General features: G+C 39.9%; 2 protein-coding genes across 2 annotated transcripts; both read left to right on the top strand.

Moving 5' to 3' along the window:
- Positions 1–1,285: 1,285 nt before the first annotated feature.
- Positions 1,286–9,723, top strand: LOC308405534 (sialic acid-binding Ig-like lectin 10; the record flags this gene model as incomplete). Its single annotated transcript, XM_080896205.1, has 17 exons — positions 1,286–1,334; positions 2,032–2,130; positions 2,273–2,384; positions 2,491–2,636; positions 2,706–2,826; positions 3,230–3,366; positions 4,335–4,457; positions 4,711–4,857; positions 5,361–5,466; positions 6,040–6,203; positions 6,341–6,490; positions 6,641–6,772; positions 8,295–8,376; positions 8,593–8,641; positions 8,779–8,865; positions 9,009–9,142; positions 9,690–9,723. 17 exons carry the CDS (start codon positions 1,286–1,288, stop codon positions 9,721–9,723), a joined length of 1,872 nt encoding a protein of 623 aa, XP_080752331.1.
- Positions 9,724–13,093: 3,370 nt separating this feature from the next.
- On the top strand, positions 13,094–18,225 carry LOC308405535 (B-cell receptor CD22-like; the record flags this gene model as incomplete). The annotated part of the gene is made up of 5 exons (XM_080896206.1): positions 13,094–13,133; positions 13,248–13,586; positions 13,662–13,879; positions 14,447–14,771; positions 15,853–18,225. The coding sequence occupies 5 exons, from the start codon at positions 13,094–13,096 to the stop codon at positions 16,224–16,226; spliced, it is 1,296 nt and encodes a 431-aa protein (XP_080752332.1). The 3' UTR covers positions 16,227–18,225.
- Positions 18,226–18,282: the final 57 nt, after the last annotated feature.

Consider the following 18,282-nt stretch of genomic DNA (forward strand, 5'->3'; position numbering starts at 1 on the left):
AATTGGTAAATTGTATTTTTAGGCATTTTGTTGCAACAGCAGATCATTTATTCCCATATCTTTGATTGAATCCATGAAAAATGTCAAATGCCTTAAAAAGTGGTGTTAGGCATCTTTTCAAAACTGATGGAATTATAAATACAGAAACATTGCTTCCCATTTCCACCCACTAGTACAGCGTCTGATTGGAAAGGGCTTCATTCTTCAGATAACAATCATCCCAAACACACTGCCAGGGGAGTAAAAGCATACCTGGATAGAAAAAACACAGTGGGACACTATCATAGATTGGTCTCCCCAGAGTCCTAACCTCAACTTTACTGACAGACCAAAAGGAAGCCAACATCCAAAGAAGAGCTTTGGATGTCCTTCCTGAAGAGCTATCCCTGAAATAAAGGTGGTCATGGCAAATATTTGACTTTCAAGCTTATTAGTTTTACAAACCTCTTTTCTGCCTTGTATGCTGTATTTCCATGTATGATTGCATTTGTTTCACACAGTTCCCATTTGCCTTTTTAAAAATATTTGAAAAAAATGAGTGATAGCTCAAGACTTTTTCATAATGCTATAACTACAGAGAATTAAAAACAATTTAGAAAATCGAGGGAGACGTGTTACAGCAACAGCCTGCGACCAGATATGAAAAAATTAATGGTCAGTATGCCCCAATTTTGTGCGTATTTAAACCACTTTCAATCAAAGATCTTGGTAGTTCTTTATCACTTCTTTAGTTTGGCTATACTACGAACTGATTGACCACCTATTTGTACGTACCACCGGTCAATGACATTTAACCTGCAGTAAGAATAATTGCAACATTGCCAAGTGAGATGATCACAAGGATGTCACATTTTCACAGCCACACAAAATAGGAACTGTAAGTCACCAGAGGAGTGACCTTAAAAAAGCTATGGGAGTAAAAGTGAAAATGCTTCAAGATGAAGACAGAGGAGAAATCAGAGGTTACTTTTTTACTTATACTTCCTCTTCTTCTTCCTCCTCCTCCTCCTCCTCCTGCCCCTTCTGCTCCTCCTGCCAGCCGATTCAGATCACCATGCAACTCTCACCACTATAAAAATCACCTCCATCACTATCAGGGGTAGCAAACATCCCACAACTCTGTTTGACTGGCCGAGGTGAAAGTAAACCCTCTGAGAGGTGAGTACTTCAGATCTAATTGACTCGATGACTTTTTTAAAAAATTTGACTGATGTGATCTTTAGCGCTCCGTCTGCCCGTGTTTTTCTCCGTCTCCGGTGACATTCCAGCGCTCGTGTCAGCGGAGATGTTGGCAGGTGCGTTAGTTCTGGGCACCATCCTTACAGCTTTACCAGGTAAGAGAAATCACAGAGAGATCAAAGTATGACATTTTTCTTTCCATTTTGTGCATCAAACAAGAAGCAAACTAAACCTTTGTGCATTCTTTGAGATTAATTACTAGATGTGTGGGTTGTTTGTTTTTTTTAATCAAAGATTAAACTGATTTTTATTGAAAAGTATATCACATGCAAAAGGATTTACATGACAGGAGTAAAAAAAACAACAACAGTTTTTACAGATGTATTGTGCACCAAGGCTTCTGCAGCCAGGTGTCCTTGCCTTTACGCTCAGGTTATTTATAAGTATTGATTGCCTTTTGTGCAACGTAGTCAGCCGAGGCAGGCTGTTAGGCGCACAGGAAGTCACAATGGCTGCTCATCAAGCCTCATTTACACTGCTTCACTTTTATGTGTCCCTCTGAACAGAGCAGTGAGAGCTGTGGTTTGACAGCTTTCCCTCCGAGGAGTCACTCTAACTTGTGGGTTGTTGAGATTTATTCTTTTACTTCCCAAATATGTATTCATTGACCCTGGTGGAGCCTGTATTATAAGATGACGTGATGAGATGGTGAATCATACACATGTGGTTTTTGTAGGCTTTCTTTTAACTGTGTGTGTGTGTGTGTGTGTGTGTATGTGTGTGTGTGTGTGTGTGTGTGTGTGTGTGTGTTCTTCAATATTTCTGTCTTATACCTGTTTGTGCCCCCTGCAGGCATCCAGAGCAGGTGGAGTGTCTCATTTTCTAGGAAGCAGATCTGTGTGTGGGCAGGAACGACCGTCACTCTGCCCTGTCGATATGACTACCCATCAGGTACAGAAGATGGGTATGGTAGATGGGTTCTGTACTATCAGATAAACACTGGATAGTAAGAAATAGTATAAAAATGTAAAGCGTTAAAGAAAGATGAAATTTGCAGTTTTTGTTTGTATGTTTGTTTTTATGATCTTCACAGGTCACACTGTAAAGCGGGTCATGTGGTTCCGTGTGTCTGCTGAGGGTCGCAGGGAGTTCACCCACCACACCGACCCAAACCAGATCAGCCTGTCATACCGCGGACGCACACGGTGGGACCACCCGCACATCACAGATGCATTAAAGTGAAAGTTTGGTTGTGAAAGTTCTTTTAACACTTCTAGAAATAATGTGTTTTAATATAAATCTATCTTCCAGTTATACTGGGGGTAGCTACTCCAGCTGTTCAGTCCAGATTCGCGGTGTAAAGCTGAGTGATGCAGGTCAGTATCACTTCAGATTTGAGACAGATCAGCCCCTGGGGAGATGGACCTCCCCGGACACCATCACTCTGGATGTAACAGGTAGGTTCACACTAATGAAAGTTGCTATGACTGCTATTATGTAATAAGGTCTTAACAGCTGTGCTTCAGACCTCCAGGTCCAGCTGCATCCAGCCAGGCCTGGCAACATGTTCGGCTTCGGAGACACTGTGTTTGTGGGCTGCCAGGCCAGAGGATGTGCTGCTCCAGGAAGGAGCCTTGCGCTCTACAGGTGCGTGAGTGTGCATGTACACAGTACACACCGTACATGTCTCTCAGCTGTTATTAGAGTAAAGTTAGAATTATGTTGTTTGTTGTTGGTGGCTGTAGCTCAGGAGGTAGAGGAGGTCATCAGCTAATGTGAAGGCTGGTTGTTTGATCTCTGGCTGCTCCAGCCTGCATGCCAAAGTATACTTGGGCAAGATACTGAGACCCTAGTTGCTCTCCAATGCATCCATCGGTGTGTGAATGCTAGACAGAAAGCACTTAAGCATAGAAAAGTGCTTGAGTGAATGGGTGTGAATGAGGCATGTTGTGTAAAATGCTTCGAGTGTTAGAAAAAAGAACCAGTCTGTTGAGCATTTATAAAAACAGTCCATGTTAAGTGTAGATTTTCTGTGCTGTTGTGCACGCAGGAATGGTCTAAACCTCGGCTCTTATGAGAAATGGATGATCATTAACCGCTTTGACCAGCAGCATGCCGGAGCATACACCTGTCGACCGATCCCACCCCAGAACGTACAGTCTCCATCACTCTCACTGGCACTGGGACGTAAGCAACCTCAGGCAACCAAACCTGAAAGCTTTTCATATCTTCTAGTTTATCTCTTCATGTCATGTTCACAGGCATGTAGGAGGATATTCCTGGAATAGCTGGAAAATGTAACTGCTGGAAAGATCAGCAATTAAATTTTCAGATTTTACTGAACTTCACACATATAGGGCATATATGCATGTTACTGGCCCTGATAAACGTTAAATTGTGTACAAACCCATTAGGATGCTGTGCACAATGTAAATCTACACATAACGATTTATTTAGAAATCAATTAAATTTTATATTTAATTCAAAATCATACAAAGACTACATAAGTATGTTACACTAATTTTTTTTAATCATGTCATAGCTAATGAGGTTACCAAGTAATGTGCAGAAAAAGGTCCTTTCAGAATAAAATATAGTGTGGCTAAACAGTTCAATAATTCCACAATGAAGTCTTCAGTATCCAGAGAAAACATCCGAACCTTCAGGGACAAGGTTGAAAACCAACACTGATTGCCCTCCAAAGAACATTTGCAAAAACTATCCTGAGGTCTGACCAACCAAATTAACTTTAATCGTCTTTCTTATTACAGTGAAACAATGCCAAACTACATTCTAAATGTACAGCATGGATTTGTAGAAAAATTGAAATAGAAACATTTTGAACTCCACGGAACAAAAATACAACAGAGTTGCCCCTAAACTGCTGTGCTTCTGCAATCCAAAATCAACCAATTCAAAAAAGCAACAACAACATCTGCTCTCCTCAGATCACAAACATAAAATATACTGCACACATGCTCTTGTTACCAAATTCGCAATGAGCATATTCAATAAAATTCGACTAGTTCAGCACTTGATATGTTGTCTGTACTGTTTTCTGTTAAATACAGGGTTTTCATTTTGTTATACTTACTCATCTTCTCAGATTTTTGGTAATGGGGTTGTCCCTCTTTGCTCTTTCTCATGCTCACCAGATGGTCCTCGCTTCACCTCCATCACAGTCTTTCCAGTAGGAGAGGTGTCAGAGGGCAGCTCCGTCACTCTGACCTGCAGCAGCGATGCAGCTCCGCCTGTCGAGAGCTTTGCTTGGTTCAAAGGTACCGGACTCACCTCTGTTCATTGTATTTAAATTATATGTGATACATCCACGTCCACCTGATTGAGATGGATGGACTAACTGGTTGATGACAGTTACACATAAGTAGACATAATAATGAATAATTTGTAGAAATAAAAAAATCTAAACTAACTGAAGTTTTGGAAACAGTGTACTATAGAAGAAAACATATTTCTTGGATTATGACCACACTTAAATTTTATGCCTGCACTAATCCTTTGTGTGTTTTCCAGACATGGAGAGTGGGAGCATCCCAGATAGTTTCAGGCCTCAGCTCCACCTGTCCAACCTCAAATACACAGACAGAGGAGAGTATTTCTGTGTAGCCCGTAACTCACTTGGAACGGATCGCTCCAAAGCGCTTCTACTCAATGTCACTTGTAAGTTTGTTGCATGTTTTTATTAATATCACAGAGACAATCTGCCCCCAATTAAACCAATCAAAATCATGTGTTTAGTAATAGATTGGTGTCATTTTCTGTAAATGGTTATTCTAGTCGGGGTTTTATTCTAGTTCTTATTGTGTAAATCTGTCAAAGGGCAGTCTGGGTTAAACTGATTAAGCAACGACTCTATTTTAAGCGAGATATGAAGCGAGTACTCAAATAAATGTCATATGGATAAAGGAACAGGAAGTGATACAACCTCAGCTCAGACAGTTTTTTTTTCATACTGTTCCACACAGATTAAGTTTAATAATCAAATAAAAAAGCTCTTTTGGCTGCTCTCTTACCACAAGGGTTTGTCACAGTGTTTAGCTCTGTGTGTTTGATTTGGAAATTTATGCTGGACGTCCTTACTGACGCAACCTGACCAATTTGCATAATCATTATAAATAATAGCATCTTTTTTTTCTTTTTTGACTGTCTGTCCGCTTCTTTAGACTCTCCAAAGAACACTCATGTGCTGGTGAGTCCTCGAGGGGATATGAGAGAGGGCTCATTTGCAAACCTGAGCTGTGTCAGCCACGCAAACCCTCCTGCCAACAGGTATGAGGGTACAGCAACAACCAAGTTTAATTCTACTACGTATTTTTTCCTTGTCTTGGTGTTTTTCCTCGTCAGTATCATGATTCTCTCATGGCTTTTCACCACATTAAAATTATGTAAATTCAAACTTCAGTCTTGTTTCTCATTTAAAACTGGATATTTTGCAAGTCCTGAATTATTTTATTATTTCTTCACCGAAAACCCCCCAGCACTATCAGTCATTAAAAATATAAGTAAGTAAAGTTTATTTAGTTAGCACATTTTGTGGCCATAAAAGGCACAGAGTGCTGTACAGCAATTAAGACACTTTTATTAACATCAATAGAGAAACATCTTAAAACAGAATTTAAAAAAAAATACTTAAAGACAAATGAATGTCAACAGCAGGCCTGATTATACCTGTTAAAGGGTCTGGGTGCCACAGACTAAAAGCCCCTGTCCCCCCTAATCTTCAGTCTTCTACCAGGGAAAACTAACAAAAAATTATTGCTTCATGTTTGCCCAGTCCCATGAATCATTTTCACCCTAATCATCATCATCATCCCCACCCCCATAATCACCTCTCTGCTACAGGTATGCTTGGTATCGTATCATTGGTGACCAGGTGATTGCTAAAGGTGCCTTTCAGAACCTGACATTGTCGTCTGTGCGTGCTCACCATGCTGGTCAGTACTACTGCAGAGCTTCAAACGGATTAGGATACCAAACGTCACCTGTTGCTACTCTCACTGTGCTGTGTAAGTAATGAATGTGTTGGCTGGCTTCGTGTCGTTTAGCAGTTTTGTCTCAGTTTCTGCTCTGCTTGTACTCCTGTGGCTTTTCTTCATAGAGTAAAGTTTGAAGCTGTCTTAATTCTTTCTTATTCTCTCTCAAGATCCCCCTAAGAACACTTCAGTTCTGGCTCGTCCCTCCAGTGTTGTGGATGCTGGCAGACCTTTGACCTTGACCTGCAGCAGTCAGGCGAACCCAGCAGTGGACAACTTCACATGGCACCGATTAGCTCTGGATGGAGGGGCTGTGCAATGTCAGCATATAAAAACTAACTAATACATTTTAAAGCATTTATACAAAGGCAACATTTCCATCTGTAGGATCCTCCACAGGAAGTATGTTATATGAATTTGTGTTGTGGCATGCATAAGAAGAATCTCCTTTCCTGTGCTCTGACATGCAGCTTGGGTCACCAAGTCTGGTCCTGTCTTTACCATCTCTGAGGTTGGCCCGAGTGCAAGCGGTCAGTACTACTGTGAGGCCAGGAATCGAATTGGAGCCCACAGCTCTCCAGTCCTCACCGTAAGAGTCAGAGGTACAAACACATTCACATTTGTTACATGTCTGTCAACAGGATGTTATCAAGCAGTTTTTTTGTTAGTTTATAAAAATATGGCTGTAATTTTTAACCACAGTGCAACTTTAAAGAAGGACATGTTGTTTGGTCTGCCCGCCACTTTGGCTGAGACTGAAATATCTGAACAAAGATGAAATTACGTAGGGACATGAATATTCTTAAAGAGGATCCAAACACTGATTAACTAGCAACACCTACAGACTATAAAAATATATATATATAAAGATGTGCATGGTTTGAAGCCTCAAGTTTAGTGTATTTGTTGTTATATGCAGCCAAAACTGATTATGACAGAGTGGAGTGCTAAGTTACCAGCTAACGCCTCCTGCTGTGGTTAGCAAAGTGCTTCTGCAAACAGACACATATCCCTGCTAATTAGAGCTAACATGAAAATAAAATGATACTAGAATACTGTTCACCAAATGTGTGTGAAACAAGCTATAGTTAAAAAGCACAGTTAATAAGAAAAAAATGAAGGATATTCATTATATAATTGCTTTAAAAATGCTACCACAGGCACAATTCCTTCTTATTCTTATTAGCTGAAGCAATACATAGCTAATAGCTAAAGCGCTATCAGAGAGCAGAAAAGCAGTTTAGCAGTTGGTTTTAGCCAAACCTTACCAGCATAGGTAGTTTTAGCTAGAAAAACTCCCCCCAAAAACATTAATAATAACATAAATATCCGCACAGTTTTCAATAAAGAGGTATGTTAGCACCATAGACCAAAGCTTTGTTGGTCTAATTCTGCCCAAGTTTAGATTGACTCACTTTTGGCACTAGCTAGCGCCAATGTCCAGTTTCAGAACTTCAGTTTTTGGTACTTTCCTCCCAGGATATTGCTCTTTGGAAGCAGCAAGAGATCATCAAAATGAAAGCTCAAAAATCATTGGAAAGTTTTTAAACTTTGTCCTCACATACACAATGTACACATTTCCTCCGGATAAACTGTAGTAATTTGGGGGATCTCTTCACTTTTTACACACTCACACTCAATCAGGCGCAGACTCAACAAGGCTTCGAGTATTTATCTGCAATTTTTTACCATAGGAGATGTTTGGATAGATTTTCCTTTGTCTGAATGGTGATGAAACCTTCCTGTCAGTATCGCAGGCTCTGGTCTTCATTGTATATGGTCTCATGATTTCTGACTGTTTTTGTATGAGTCATGGTGAGTCACTTAAAGCCCTCTCTCTACAAGGGGGGAGGAGGAGGTGATGAGGTGCTGTGGAAAACGACTCTGTGAGTCTAGACAGCCGAAGAAGTGGAGCTGGGTTTGGAAATCAGGACTGGAAACACAAGACTAAAGTCTAGACAGCGGCTAACTAATGCCGTGCTCTTTCCCTCTTTAGTCACATACACTTTCTATTTTTATTTCTGATCTTTTTTTAGCTTGCGGCACTTCTGTACTCCATCATTTCATCTCCTTTCTTCCACCCTCTAGTCACACTGATAACCCTTGTAATCCTTCCATTGGCAGGTCGTTTAAAGGTCATTGCCTTGGCCTCAGCAGTGGGTGTTTCTGCTGGACTCATCACACTGACAGTGGCTGTTATGATCAGGTGACAGGAAGTACACTGCTATTTATCCATTACTACTCCTGGGCTATTTCTGTGATCTTACGCAGACATAAAAAAAGCACAATTTCTTCCTCTGTTTTAAGGAGGAACATATGACAGTTTTGTCAGTTGCTCGTTTTTCTTCCCTTTGGCTTATTTGTATTAGTGTTGTTAGAGGGGTTGTCACTTGCTAACAATCCCTTTTCTTTACCTTCCCAGTAAAAACATGCACAGAGTAGACACAGAGTCAGTAGACGTGACAAACAAGGTACAGTGATCTTTGTTTAATTGGTTTTGATCAGTTATGGAATTGCTCTATCTCTTCATTTCTTGCTGTAGTTTTGCTGTAAGTCTAATTCTCAGTTTTCTCTGCTGTGTGTGTGTTTTCGTGCGTTTCCCCCACAGTGTCCATCAGTGACAGCTGACACTATGTTTTATGAGTCAGCTGAACATATCTACCCAGTGAGGAAGGGCAAGATGTCCGACATACCGGTGAGAAAATATTTACGAGGCATTCATGGCTATGGATGAGAAATGCAGTTTTTGCATTTGTGTGTGTGTGTGTGTGTGTGTGTGTGCGTGTGCGTGTGTGTGTGTGTGTGTGTGTGTGTGTGTGTGTGTGTGTGTGTGTGCAGGAGGAGCCAGAGGATTTGAGTGACAGCTCCCATCCCTCCATTGTTCCTCTGAAGGATGCTCCACCAATCACAGAAGGTCAAAGTTGCAGCCTTGCCTCCAACTACATCACTGTGCACTACTCCAGGTTGTCCAGGTACGGCACACCTGCATATCTTTTTCCCATATTACGCAAACTACAAACCTTCCCCATCCCAAAGGTCCCACCCAATATATAAAAAAATTTTAATTTAAAAAACATACACTCAAAATTAGCCTAGTACAATTGTGTTCAAGCAGTTAAAATAAATGATAAACAGCCGCCACATGTACAAGAACTTATTAGCATTCCCTCTGAGCCTGAATTAGTTTTTTCACAGTTTAAAAAAAAACATCTTTCAGCCAAAGTGATGTAGCTGGAGGGTGAGGACAGCAAAATTCTACATCAACACTGAAGTAAATGCAAAAACATCCATCAGCTTACGACTAAGGTTTAGAGTGGAATCCTCAGAGACCAAAAATGGAAACTAGTGGATGAGATTTCAGCGCAACGATCAAAACATGCGCAAGCACCTCAAAATAAAAAGTCCAGCATGACTGAGCTGGTAAAAAACATGCAAGTTAAATCACGGGCAGAGGTATTAAAAGGATGCCAGGATATGTTTTAGATCGTCTTGATTTTTACAAATGCAATCTGTATACAGTCTTAACCTGAATAAGGGCGAGTCTTTTTCATGAGGGTGAGGAATTCTGCCAATTACTTTTCCCCAGTAATCGTCCCCAAATTTAAGACCCACTTCCTGTTTCACTGTCGATTTGTTTCTCCAACGTTTAGGTCCACAGTACTATTGTTACTTTTGCTGTTTTCTACTATTGCTTTATGTTATGTTGACCTGTTACTTTTATGATATGATGTGAGATGAACTAATGTGGTTCCTGTTTGCTGTCCGTGCAGCACAGATCAGGTGCAGGTGCACAACCGGCCACTGGGTGCTGATAAAAAACCAAAGGATTCCTCCAAAGTTGTTTACACTTTACTGCCCCAGCTGAGTCACTAACCAGGAGGAAGCAGCTTCAGGTAAGTCACTTACAGCTGCTCGTGTCAAAAACAGCAACAGCACTGTGATGTAGGTTTGTTGTTGCTTTTCTTACCTGGACACGCTCCCTGTTTAAGTGCAGGTTTTATATTTTATTCTCTTCTCCTGTTTTCTTTCTTAGCTGAATGGCACATCAGCTTTCCTCATTTGAGCTAATCACTTTGCTTCTGTCCACTCAAGGGACAGGAAACTCACCCTGGTGACACCGTACACCGTTCTGGATCAGACACTCGGATTGTGTCACATTATGGATTCACTAAGAGAGAAGCATGTGTTCTTTCCTGGAGTCCAGCTCCTAACTTTGCTGTTTCTTTCTGTGCACCTGAACAGCAATAACACTGAATGCCTTTTTGCTTGCACTCCACGTTGCAGGTTGCCATATTTCTAGTGTTGCCTGTTTGTTGATACTTAACAGTGGAATTTTTGATGACCAATTATTAGCGGTTGCTACTTTATCATTTGCAGTGATGATTTGTATGAAAATAAGAGCTTGATATCTGAGGGAGAAATCGTGTAGAATCATTTTTGACATGCATAAAGGATATACAGCACTTCACATTGATGAGTTCCCGCACTGATTGATCTTCTCCACTAAATTTAGATGTTTGTGCAGTTGATAGAGCTTGTATTATATCCAATCAATGCAAATGAGCTGTCAATAAAATAAAATAAAATCAATCAGTTGTGCATGTCTGTTTTTCTTTGCTGCTGATTTTAAAATATCATCTAATTCATTTGTAATAAAATAATAAATATTTCAAACAATTAACTCTCACAAGAATCTTATGTATTTATCTATGACTGTGTACTTTGTGCACGGTTTTCACCGGACATTTGAGACTTTCCACAGTGACATGGATCAACTCAAGAACGTCTTGCTTCTTGTGGTGATCCACGTCTTGTTTTGCAACACTTTAGATTTTAAGCCTGAAAAGGAAAAATAAGCACATATTGGGTCTCATTCACTAACCTAAATGTTCTTATTGCGCAAAAAAAGAAAGAAAGTGAAACCTCAAACATGAACCAGTATTGTCCCAGTTATCACCGCGTTTGTTGGATTCACTCTCAACTACTCCTGACTGCTACCATAATCTCCATACCACACCCTCTTTTCTCTATATAAAGAAATCTCTTTATCTTGAAATTAATGGAAATAAATTCATAAATGAAGTCTGACTGAGGCTACTGAAACTATAGTCTCTGAAGAAAAAGTGCATTTTTACTCTAAAGTGATTGTTTCCCTTTTTTTAAGCAGAAAACACCAGGCTTGGGCTGGAATATATCTAAATTGATATTGGGAAAAAAAAGTTGAGGACAAGGATGTGTCAGCCTCAGATGAGAAACTGCACTGCAGTTATTGAAAAACATCCACTATCACGAGCAAAGCTGGGACAGTGTGGAGAAATGAAACTATACTCTTCATCTTCCATACTTGCTGGATGGAAATGAAGAATATTTTAAGATGAGATAAGATTAGACACCACAATGCCTTTGTTAGCTGTTATATGCTTATTAATAAAAAGGTTAAAAGTGTTCACATTTGTCACATATTTCATTCTAATTCTGAGCACTTTAAGCTTTTAGTGTTTTGGAAACCTTTGAATGATGAAGAAACTTATAATAACCAGTATTAGTAATAGAATTAGTAGTTGTAGTGTTCAGTTTAAAGATGTGTGACTAAATTTTCTAAGACATCCGGGCTTTTATCATTTGTTCATATGTTCTGAAGCGCTTCTACATTTGCTCGTAGAGTACGAACAAATTCAAGAAAGTATTGATGAGTCCCAGATTTGTACACAAATTTCTTTAGAGGCTCACTCACTCTTTCTGAAAGAGTCTACATATTTGACCTGATGCAGAACTTCATCCTATAGCTTCAAACTTTCAAAGTTTAGAAAATGTTTTTGCCTATAAATGTGTCACTAATGCGCTGTTTGTAACATTTCCTTTCTTTTGCAGCAATTGCAATATTTCGTGGGGCAATGTGTCCAGAAAAGACAACGTTAAGAAATCAGTCATGACAAATCATGATGTTACAATCATCCTGTTGGACGCACGATATAAAAGTACCTTAATAATGCCTTAGTTAAATACAGCGGAGAGGAGAGGAAATCACATGGTGATTGTTCCTTTGAGAACAGGCTCTTCCTGTTCATGGACACCAACCACAGTGCACAGCATAATTCACTTATGTTGGATACAAGAACCACAAACCTGAATGAGTCATGAAACATGCTCTTAAAATCCATTGCTTTTGATACTTAAACGCCTGCGAGATCCAAAACACAAAACAATCCATTGCCACAGCGTTAGAGTGACAGCTGCACACAGAGGTATCACATGAAAATACGTTAAGACGATCACAGCGCTGCACTTTGAGCAAAAAATATCTATGAAGACACCGGTGGGTTCTCCAGCTTCACTTAAATAGAGCGGTAGCCCCACCTGGTGGAAAAATATATTTCAGGTCGTCTACAAGCCCTTCCTACATCCTTGACTCCTTTCCTCGGCAAAAAAAGGCGATGAGCTAGAACAGCGGGCATTCAACAAATGAGAAATCCTTAATTAAGAACAGTCATTTTAAAGTGATGTTAGTCGAAGTCAGAGTTGATCATCTTAAATAAATAAAACATCTTCATTAGATGTAAGCTGTATCAATTAGTTGTCTTTTTTTAAATACAATTATTAGATAATGCTTGTTTAATAGAGTATGGAAACATTTTAATAGGTTAATTATAAATTGAAATATTTGTGTTGATATCCGTTTTAAAAAAAAATGAAACTATAACTTTTCATAATCATTCTGAAAGTGTGACATTAGAGGAAGCAACGAAAGGATGTGTGCCTACTTCTGCTTTTTGCACCACAAAAATGAAGAATGTGTAAAGCAATAAACCACTTTGCTTCAGCCGGTGAGTACTTCTGATCACTAACTCATGGTTTCTTTATTTTTTGGGACAGCTGGTGTATATTGACCTGTGTCATGATTGTTGCAGGTAAAACTTCAAATAATGGAAAGCTGGAGCCTGATCATTCTGGTAATAACGCCAGGTGAGGAGATTTATTTTTTTAATCTAATAAACAGGATATGTGATGACTAAAATGGAACTGCAGCGCTAATTCTGGAAATACATTTTTCTTCATTTTCTGCATTTTTGTCCAAAGGTGTCTGGAGCGGAGACTGGAGTGTGACGTCTGAAAATCAGTGTGCTTTGAAAGGAACATCAGTGTTGATCAACTGCAAATATGACTACCCTGTAGGTCACTTTGTTACTTCTGTCAGCTGGTTTAAAAACTTGTATGCATCTGGCAGATGGGGACTTTTTCCTCTTGATAAACTTACTTCAAGTCTGGACCACTTTAAATATTTGGGAAACTTCCGCGGCGACTGCAGTCTGAAGGTCAATGATGTACAACACACTGATGAAGGAGCTTACTATTTTTGTTTTACCACAACATTCAACAGATGGATGAGCATAAAACCGATGTACTTGTCTGTGGGAGGTAACAACTAATTACGAGAACATTTCTGTTTCGATGAGTTTAGCAAACATTTATTGATTTATGTTTCTTTATCAGAGCTGACCACAGTCATCGAGCCGAGCACTGTGACAGAGGGAGGTCATGTCGCGCTGACCTGTATGTCAGGCTGTCCTGAGCCTAAAGACATTGTCTGGTTCAGAGATGGGCAACCTGTGTCAAATCCAGTCTTCCAGGCCAGGAGAGAGGATGCTGGGGACTACTATTGTGCAGTCCATGGACAGGAATCAGTCAGATCCGCACCTGTGGCTCTGAATGTTCAATGTGAGTAGAGGGTTAAGAAAGCATACCACAGAATTCAAGTTACAGGCCCCGCTCTATTCATGTGCTACATGAATATATGATTAACTTTATTATATATGACTGTGTTTTTCTTTCTGTCTCCTGTGAGGAAGACCAATTGTTACAGGAGTACACTTGAATCTCATCATAATATTTCAATAACTTTGATCATGTGAATTATTAGAATCATTTTTGGACAATTGTGTCCAGAAATTGGCTCAAGTTGTACTTTTACATATCCTCACTTGGACATCACAATATATCACCTTTACTCTGGGAAATTAGGTTAAAGGCTGCTTGAAGTTTGATCTAAGTGTGAAATAAGGTCAGATAAGGTTATGTTTTATCCAGCATGAGCACCATTGTTGTGGCCCATGCCGATGAGATAAGAGACAGCAGGATGACAGAGGAGTTTTTTTGTGGCTTGTAAAAATTAGTTTTAAAAACAGAAAAGGGGAAGTAAAATACTGAAATTTTCCTTCATTGTATTTTATTTTTGTTGCATGTATTGACACTTTTAATGACTCCATCATTACGATCAGGATTTATCGTCCATGTGGCTACACTTCCTTATCTCCTCTCAAGCAGACGCTCCCAGAGAAGTGACACTATCAGTGAGTCCATGGGGAGACATCCGCAGTGGAGGGACAGCGACTTTGACCTGCAGCAGCGATGCCAACCCTCCTGTGGCACACAGCGGATACAGCCTGTATAAGGATGGACAGCTTCTCAGTTCAGGGCAGAATTACATCATCTCTGACATCCTCCCCAGCGACAGAGGATGGTACTACTGCCAGGCATGGAATAACATCAGCTGGAGGGGCATCGACTTGATCAACTCGACAGAGGTTCACCTTGACGTTAGATGTGAGTGTGTCTGGTTACTTGGAAGCTATCTAGGAGGGCAATTAGACACATGGTCATGAGTACAGTGTCAGACATTTCAAAGGCAATCCTCAACTGACTGATATCACAACTTCCTGATGATTGCTACAGTCTGTCTGTTTGCTGTCACAATGTGTCAAAAAGTTCAGTCTGGAGGAAGTGATATTAAAATATCCATGCTGATGCATCATTTTTTAACTTTTTACAGTAAAGCACACATGTCGTCTAACTGGTTTCACCATCTACTTAAAAAGGAAATTTTCTAAGACCTGATTATTCACAAGTTAACAAGTTCTTTAGTGTTGTCCATAGGGAGAAGAGACTGATGAATGAAAGGACCAGAAACACATTTTTAAAAAATCTAATTGTTGCAGTCTAAGGTGACCCCCTTAGACTGTTTTTTAGTGTTTAGGTGGGTTTATGTGGGTTCTAAAAACTTTTATTTTAAACATTTATTTCCTAAATTGAGCTTCACGGAAAGAGTTAAATCTATAACAGTTTTTTAGGGCTCCATGGTCCAAATTAGTCCTACATGCCCACTTTAATTTAGAGATCACTTCTGGAAGACAAAGTCTGTCCTGTCCTAACAAATACGTGATGAAATTAGAGTTTAACTGATACTCTTAAGGTTTATTCATTCAAAGAATTAATCTTTAACAAGATTCCAACAAATGTAACATTTTCCACTGAAGTTAGGCATCAAAGTTAGATGCAAGATTACATGCAACCAAATTAATTAAAGTCAGCAGCTTTTGTGTGTGTATGTGTGTGTGTGTGTGTGTGTGTGTGTGTGTGTGTGTGTGTGTGTGCCGGGGGGGGGGGGGTGTCATCCTTTTTTTTAATTTACATTTTGGATCTTAAAGCTATTGAGAAGTGTATCTCTTCTGTTTTTATTAGGAAGACAAGAGAGCACATTTAAATGTAATTATTTTAGTTGTAATGTGTCTCTTCAGATTTTAGCACTCAAAGAAGAAGAGGTTGTGAACAGCTGATCACTTATCACCATTTTTCCTGTCTTTTTATAACAAATCTGTTAACAATCGTGATGTTTGGGCTTTTTCAGACCCTCCAACGAACATTTCCATTTCAGTGGATCCACAGCTGTTTGATGAGGGCAGCAGTGTCAATCTGACCTGCAGCGGTGTGGCTAACCCCGCAGCAGACAGCTACATATGGTACAAAATGGTTGACTCTGACACCACCAGCTCCATGCTGCAGGTGGGCTCAGGACAGCTGCTCTCCCTTCCCTCTGTGGAAGAGTCCCACAGTGGAGTGTACCTCTGCAAGGTCAGGAACAGTCTCGGGGAGAGCAACTCAACTCAGGTGCTGCTGTCCATGCAGAGAAAGCAGGATGGTAGGAGCCAATACTTACAGATGCTCGTTGTATCCTCAAAAGGCAATCTGTGCCAAATACCACAACCTCTTAATCTGATATGAAAAATAAATCTTAAATTGCCTCAATTCCTTTATTGAAATTTATTGAGCTAATTGACTATATGTTATTTCCAAGCTGAGTGTGTGCTTTCCCCTCAGAAGGGCAGTCCCTCCCAGTCTTGGCTGGAATTGGAGTTTCTCTTCTTGTGACACTAGTGGTGGCGCTTCTTCTGTTCCGGTGAGTCAGTAAGAGATGGAGAGTGAGGCTTTAGTGAGGCTGACTCATGTCATTTTTTGCACTTAAACACTTACTTAAATGTGCATATTTCTTATGTCACTGTATTTTTTTTCACGTGTTGCAGAACTTTTAAAAACGTGTCTTACCTAATGCTGTAATGAGTGTTAACATGCACCGTGTGTGTCATCTGAATTTCCATTCTGCTGCTGCCATTTTTAACACATCAGTCACCGCAGCATATTTCTACACTGACAGTCGGTATCTTGGCATTTAGTAGGGAGGGGAGCATTCATTGCTAGGGTCCATATCAGCACAGAAGGTCACTACTATACATAAAACGACTTTCATGGATTCTTTATAGATTGTGTCTGTACATTTAGTTAGTTTTGATATATTAAGAAACTCCTAGAAGGCAGTATTTTAGCATGTAAGCTGCCTGTGTTTGCTAGTATTACATAACAGCTTCCCTTAAACATTAGGAAACGTGACTGAGCAAAGAAGAACGTTCTGTTCTGGCTTGAGTTGGCACAACTTTTGACATATTTAACCCTTGATTTATTTATCTTTTTAAATTTTGTTGTCATGGCAGGAAGAAACAGAAGACTAGCACAGACAAGAAAGTGAGTACATGCAAAAAAATCTTTAAATAAGCCATATCTGTCAGTTACACACAGGTTTGGGAAGTATCCCGCTGAAGAGCATGCACACACACACACACACACAGATAGCAGACCAAATATTCTAGTGGAGTGATGATTTTGATGTGTCCACTCTGGCAGAGAGTGTTTGACTCCAGGCTCATCAGAACAAGATCAAGATCTTCAGCCGCCGAAGATCCACCTGACACCACTTATGCTAACATCCACCCGCTTCCATCCTCGACTCCCTCTGTCCCTCCTCAGGCCATTTCTACGGCTTCACAGAGGAGCTCACACCGGGATGTAAGTAATGATCCACAGTCGTAACTGTTCAGCATCTCTACTAAACACAACACACTCATATTACATCAACTTCTTCTTTCTCTTAGGATACCACTTCTTATGAAGATGAGGTTACCTATTCCACAGTGACCATCAGGCCCAAAGACCCCAGTTTTCCACATCACCTGAACTCCAACAGACGGCCACAGCACTCCTGGTATGCTTCCTCTCCAAACTCTGACATGTTCACAGCACAGCATTGTAGGGTTTCCACACACGTCTCCAACTAAAGCAAAATAACTGAAATCATCACAGATAAAAAAAATTAAGATTTATCTTTATAACAATGGCTAAAGCCTGCACATTTCTAGAAACGTTACTAAAGGAGACACAACCACACTCCATGATAACAAAACTGATCTTAAACTGCCTCAGTGTTGCTATCGGTGTGTCATCATAAAGGTTATCACAGAAGTGACACCTGACACAGCTTCAGACTGCGACCCAACCACATTGTTCATTCCACTGTTTTCTCCTCAGGTCCGAAGCAAGAGAAAACAACGACTCTGTGATCTACGCCTCTGTGTTTAAATCCAGCTGAGTCTCTGCATTTTGTCATGTGCCCTCTTCCTCTCAAGAAAATAAGCAAGTTTAAAGCTCAGTGTACCGTCATCTTAAGGCAAACCTGTTTTCAGGAGTGTTAAAACGTTTGAAAACTAAATGTTTTTTATTGAAATAATTTTAATTATTTATAGCAATCATGTTGTTGCACTGTTTATGTTGTAAAAACACAACTGATCAAATTAATAGCATGTGAAATTTAAAATATGTTTTAAAGGATGGCAGGGAGAAAAAATGACATTTCTGTCATTCCATCAGCTAAGAGGTAATGAGACTGGTTCAGCTTGTGAATTAATTTGTTAATGGGATTGATTAATATATTATAAACAGATATGAGTCA

The sequence above is a fragment of the Rhamphochromis sp. 'chilingali' genome (assembly GCF_963969265.1).
Source record: "Rhamphochromis sp. 'chilingali' genome assembly, chromosome: 11".
In the NCBI taxonomy this organism is placed as follows: Eukaryota; Metazoa; Chordata; class Actinopteri; order Cichliformes; family Cichlidae; genus Rhamphochromis; species Rhamphochromis sp. 'chilingali'.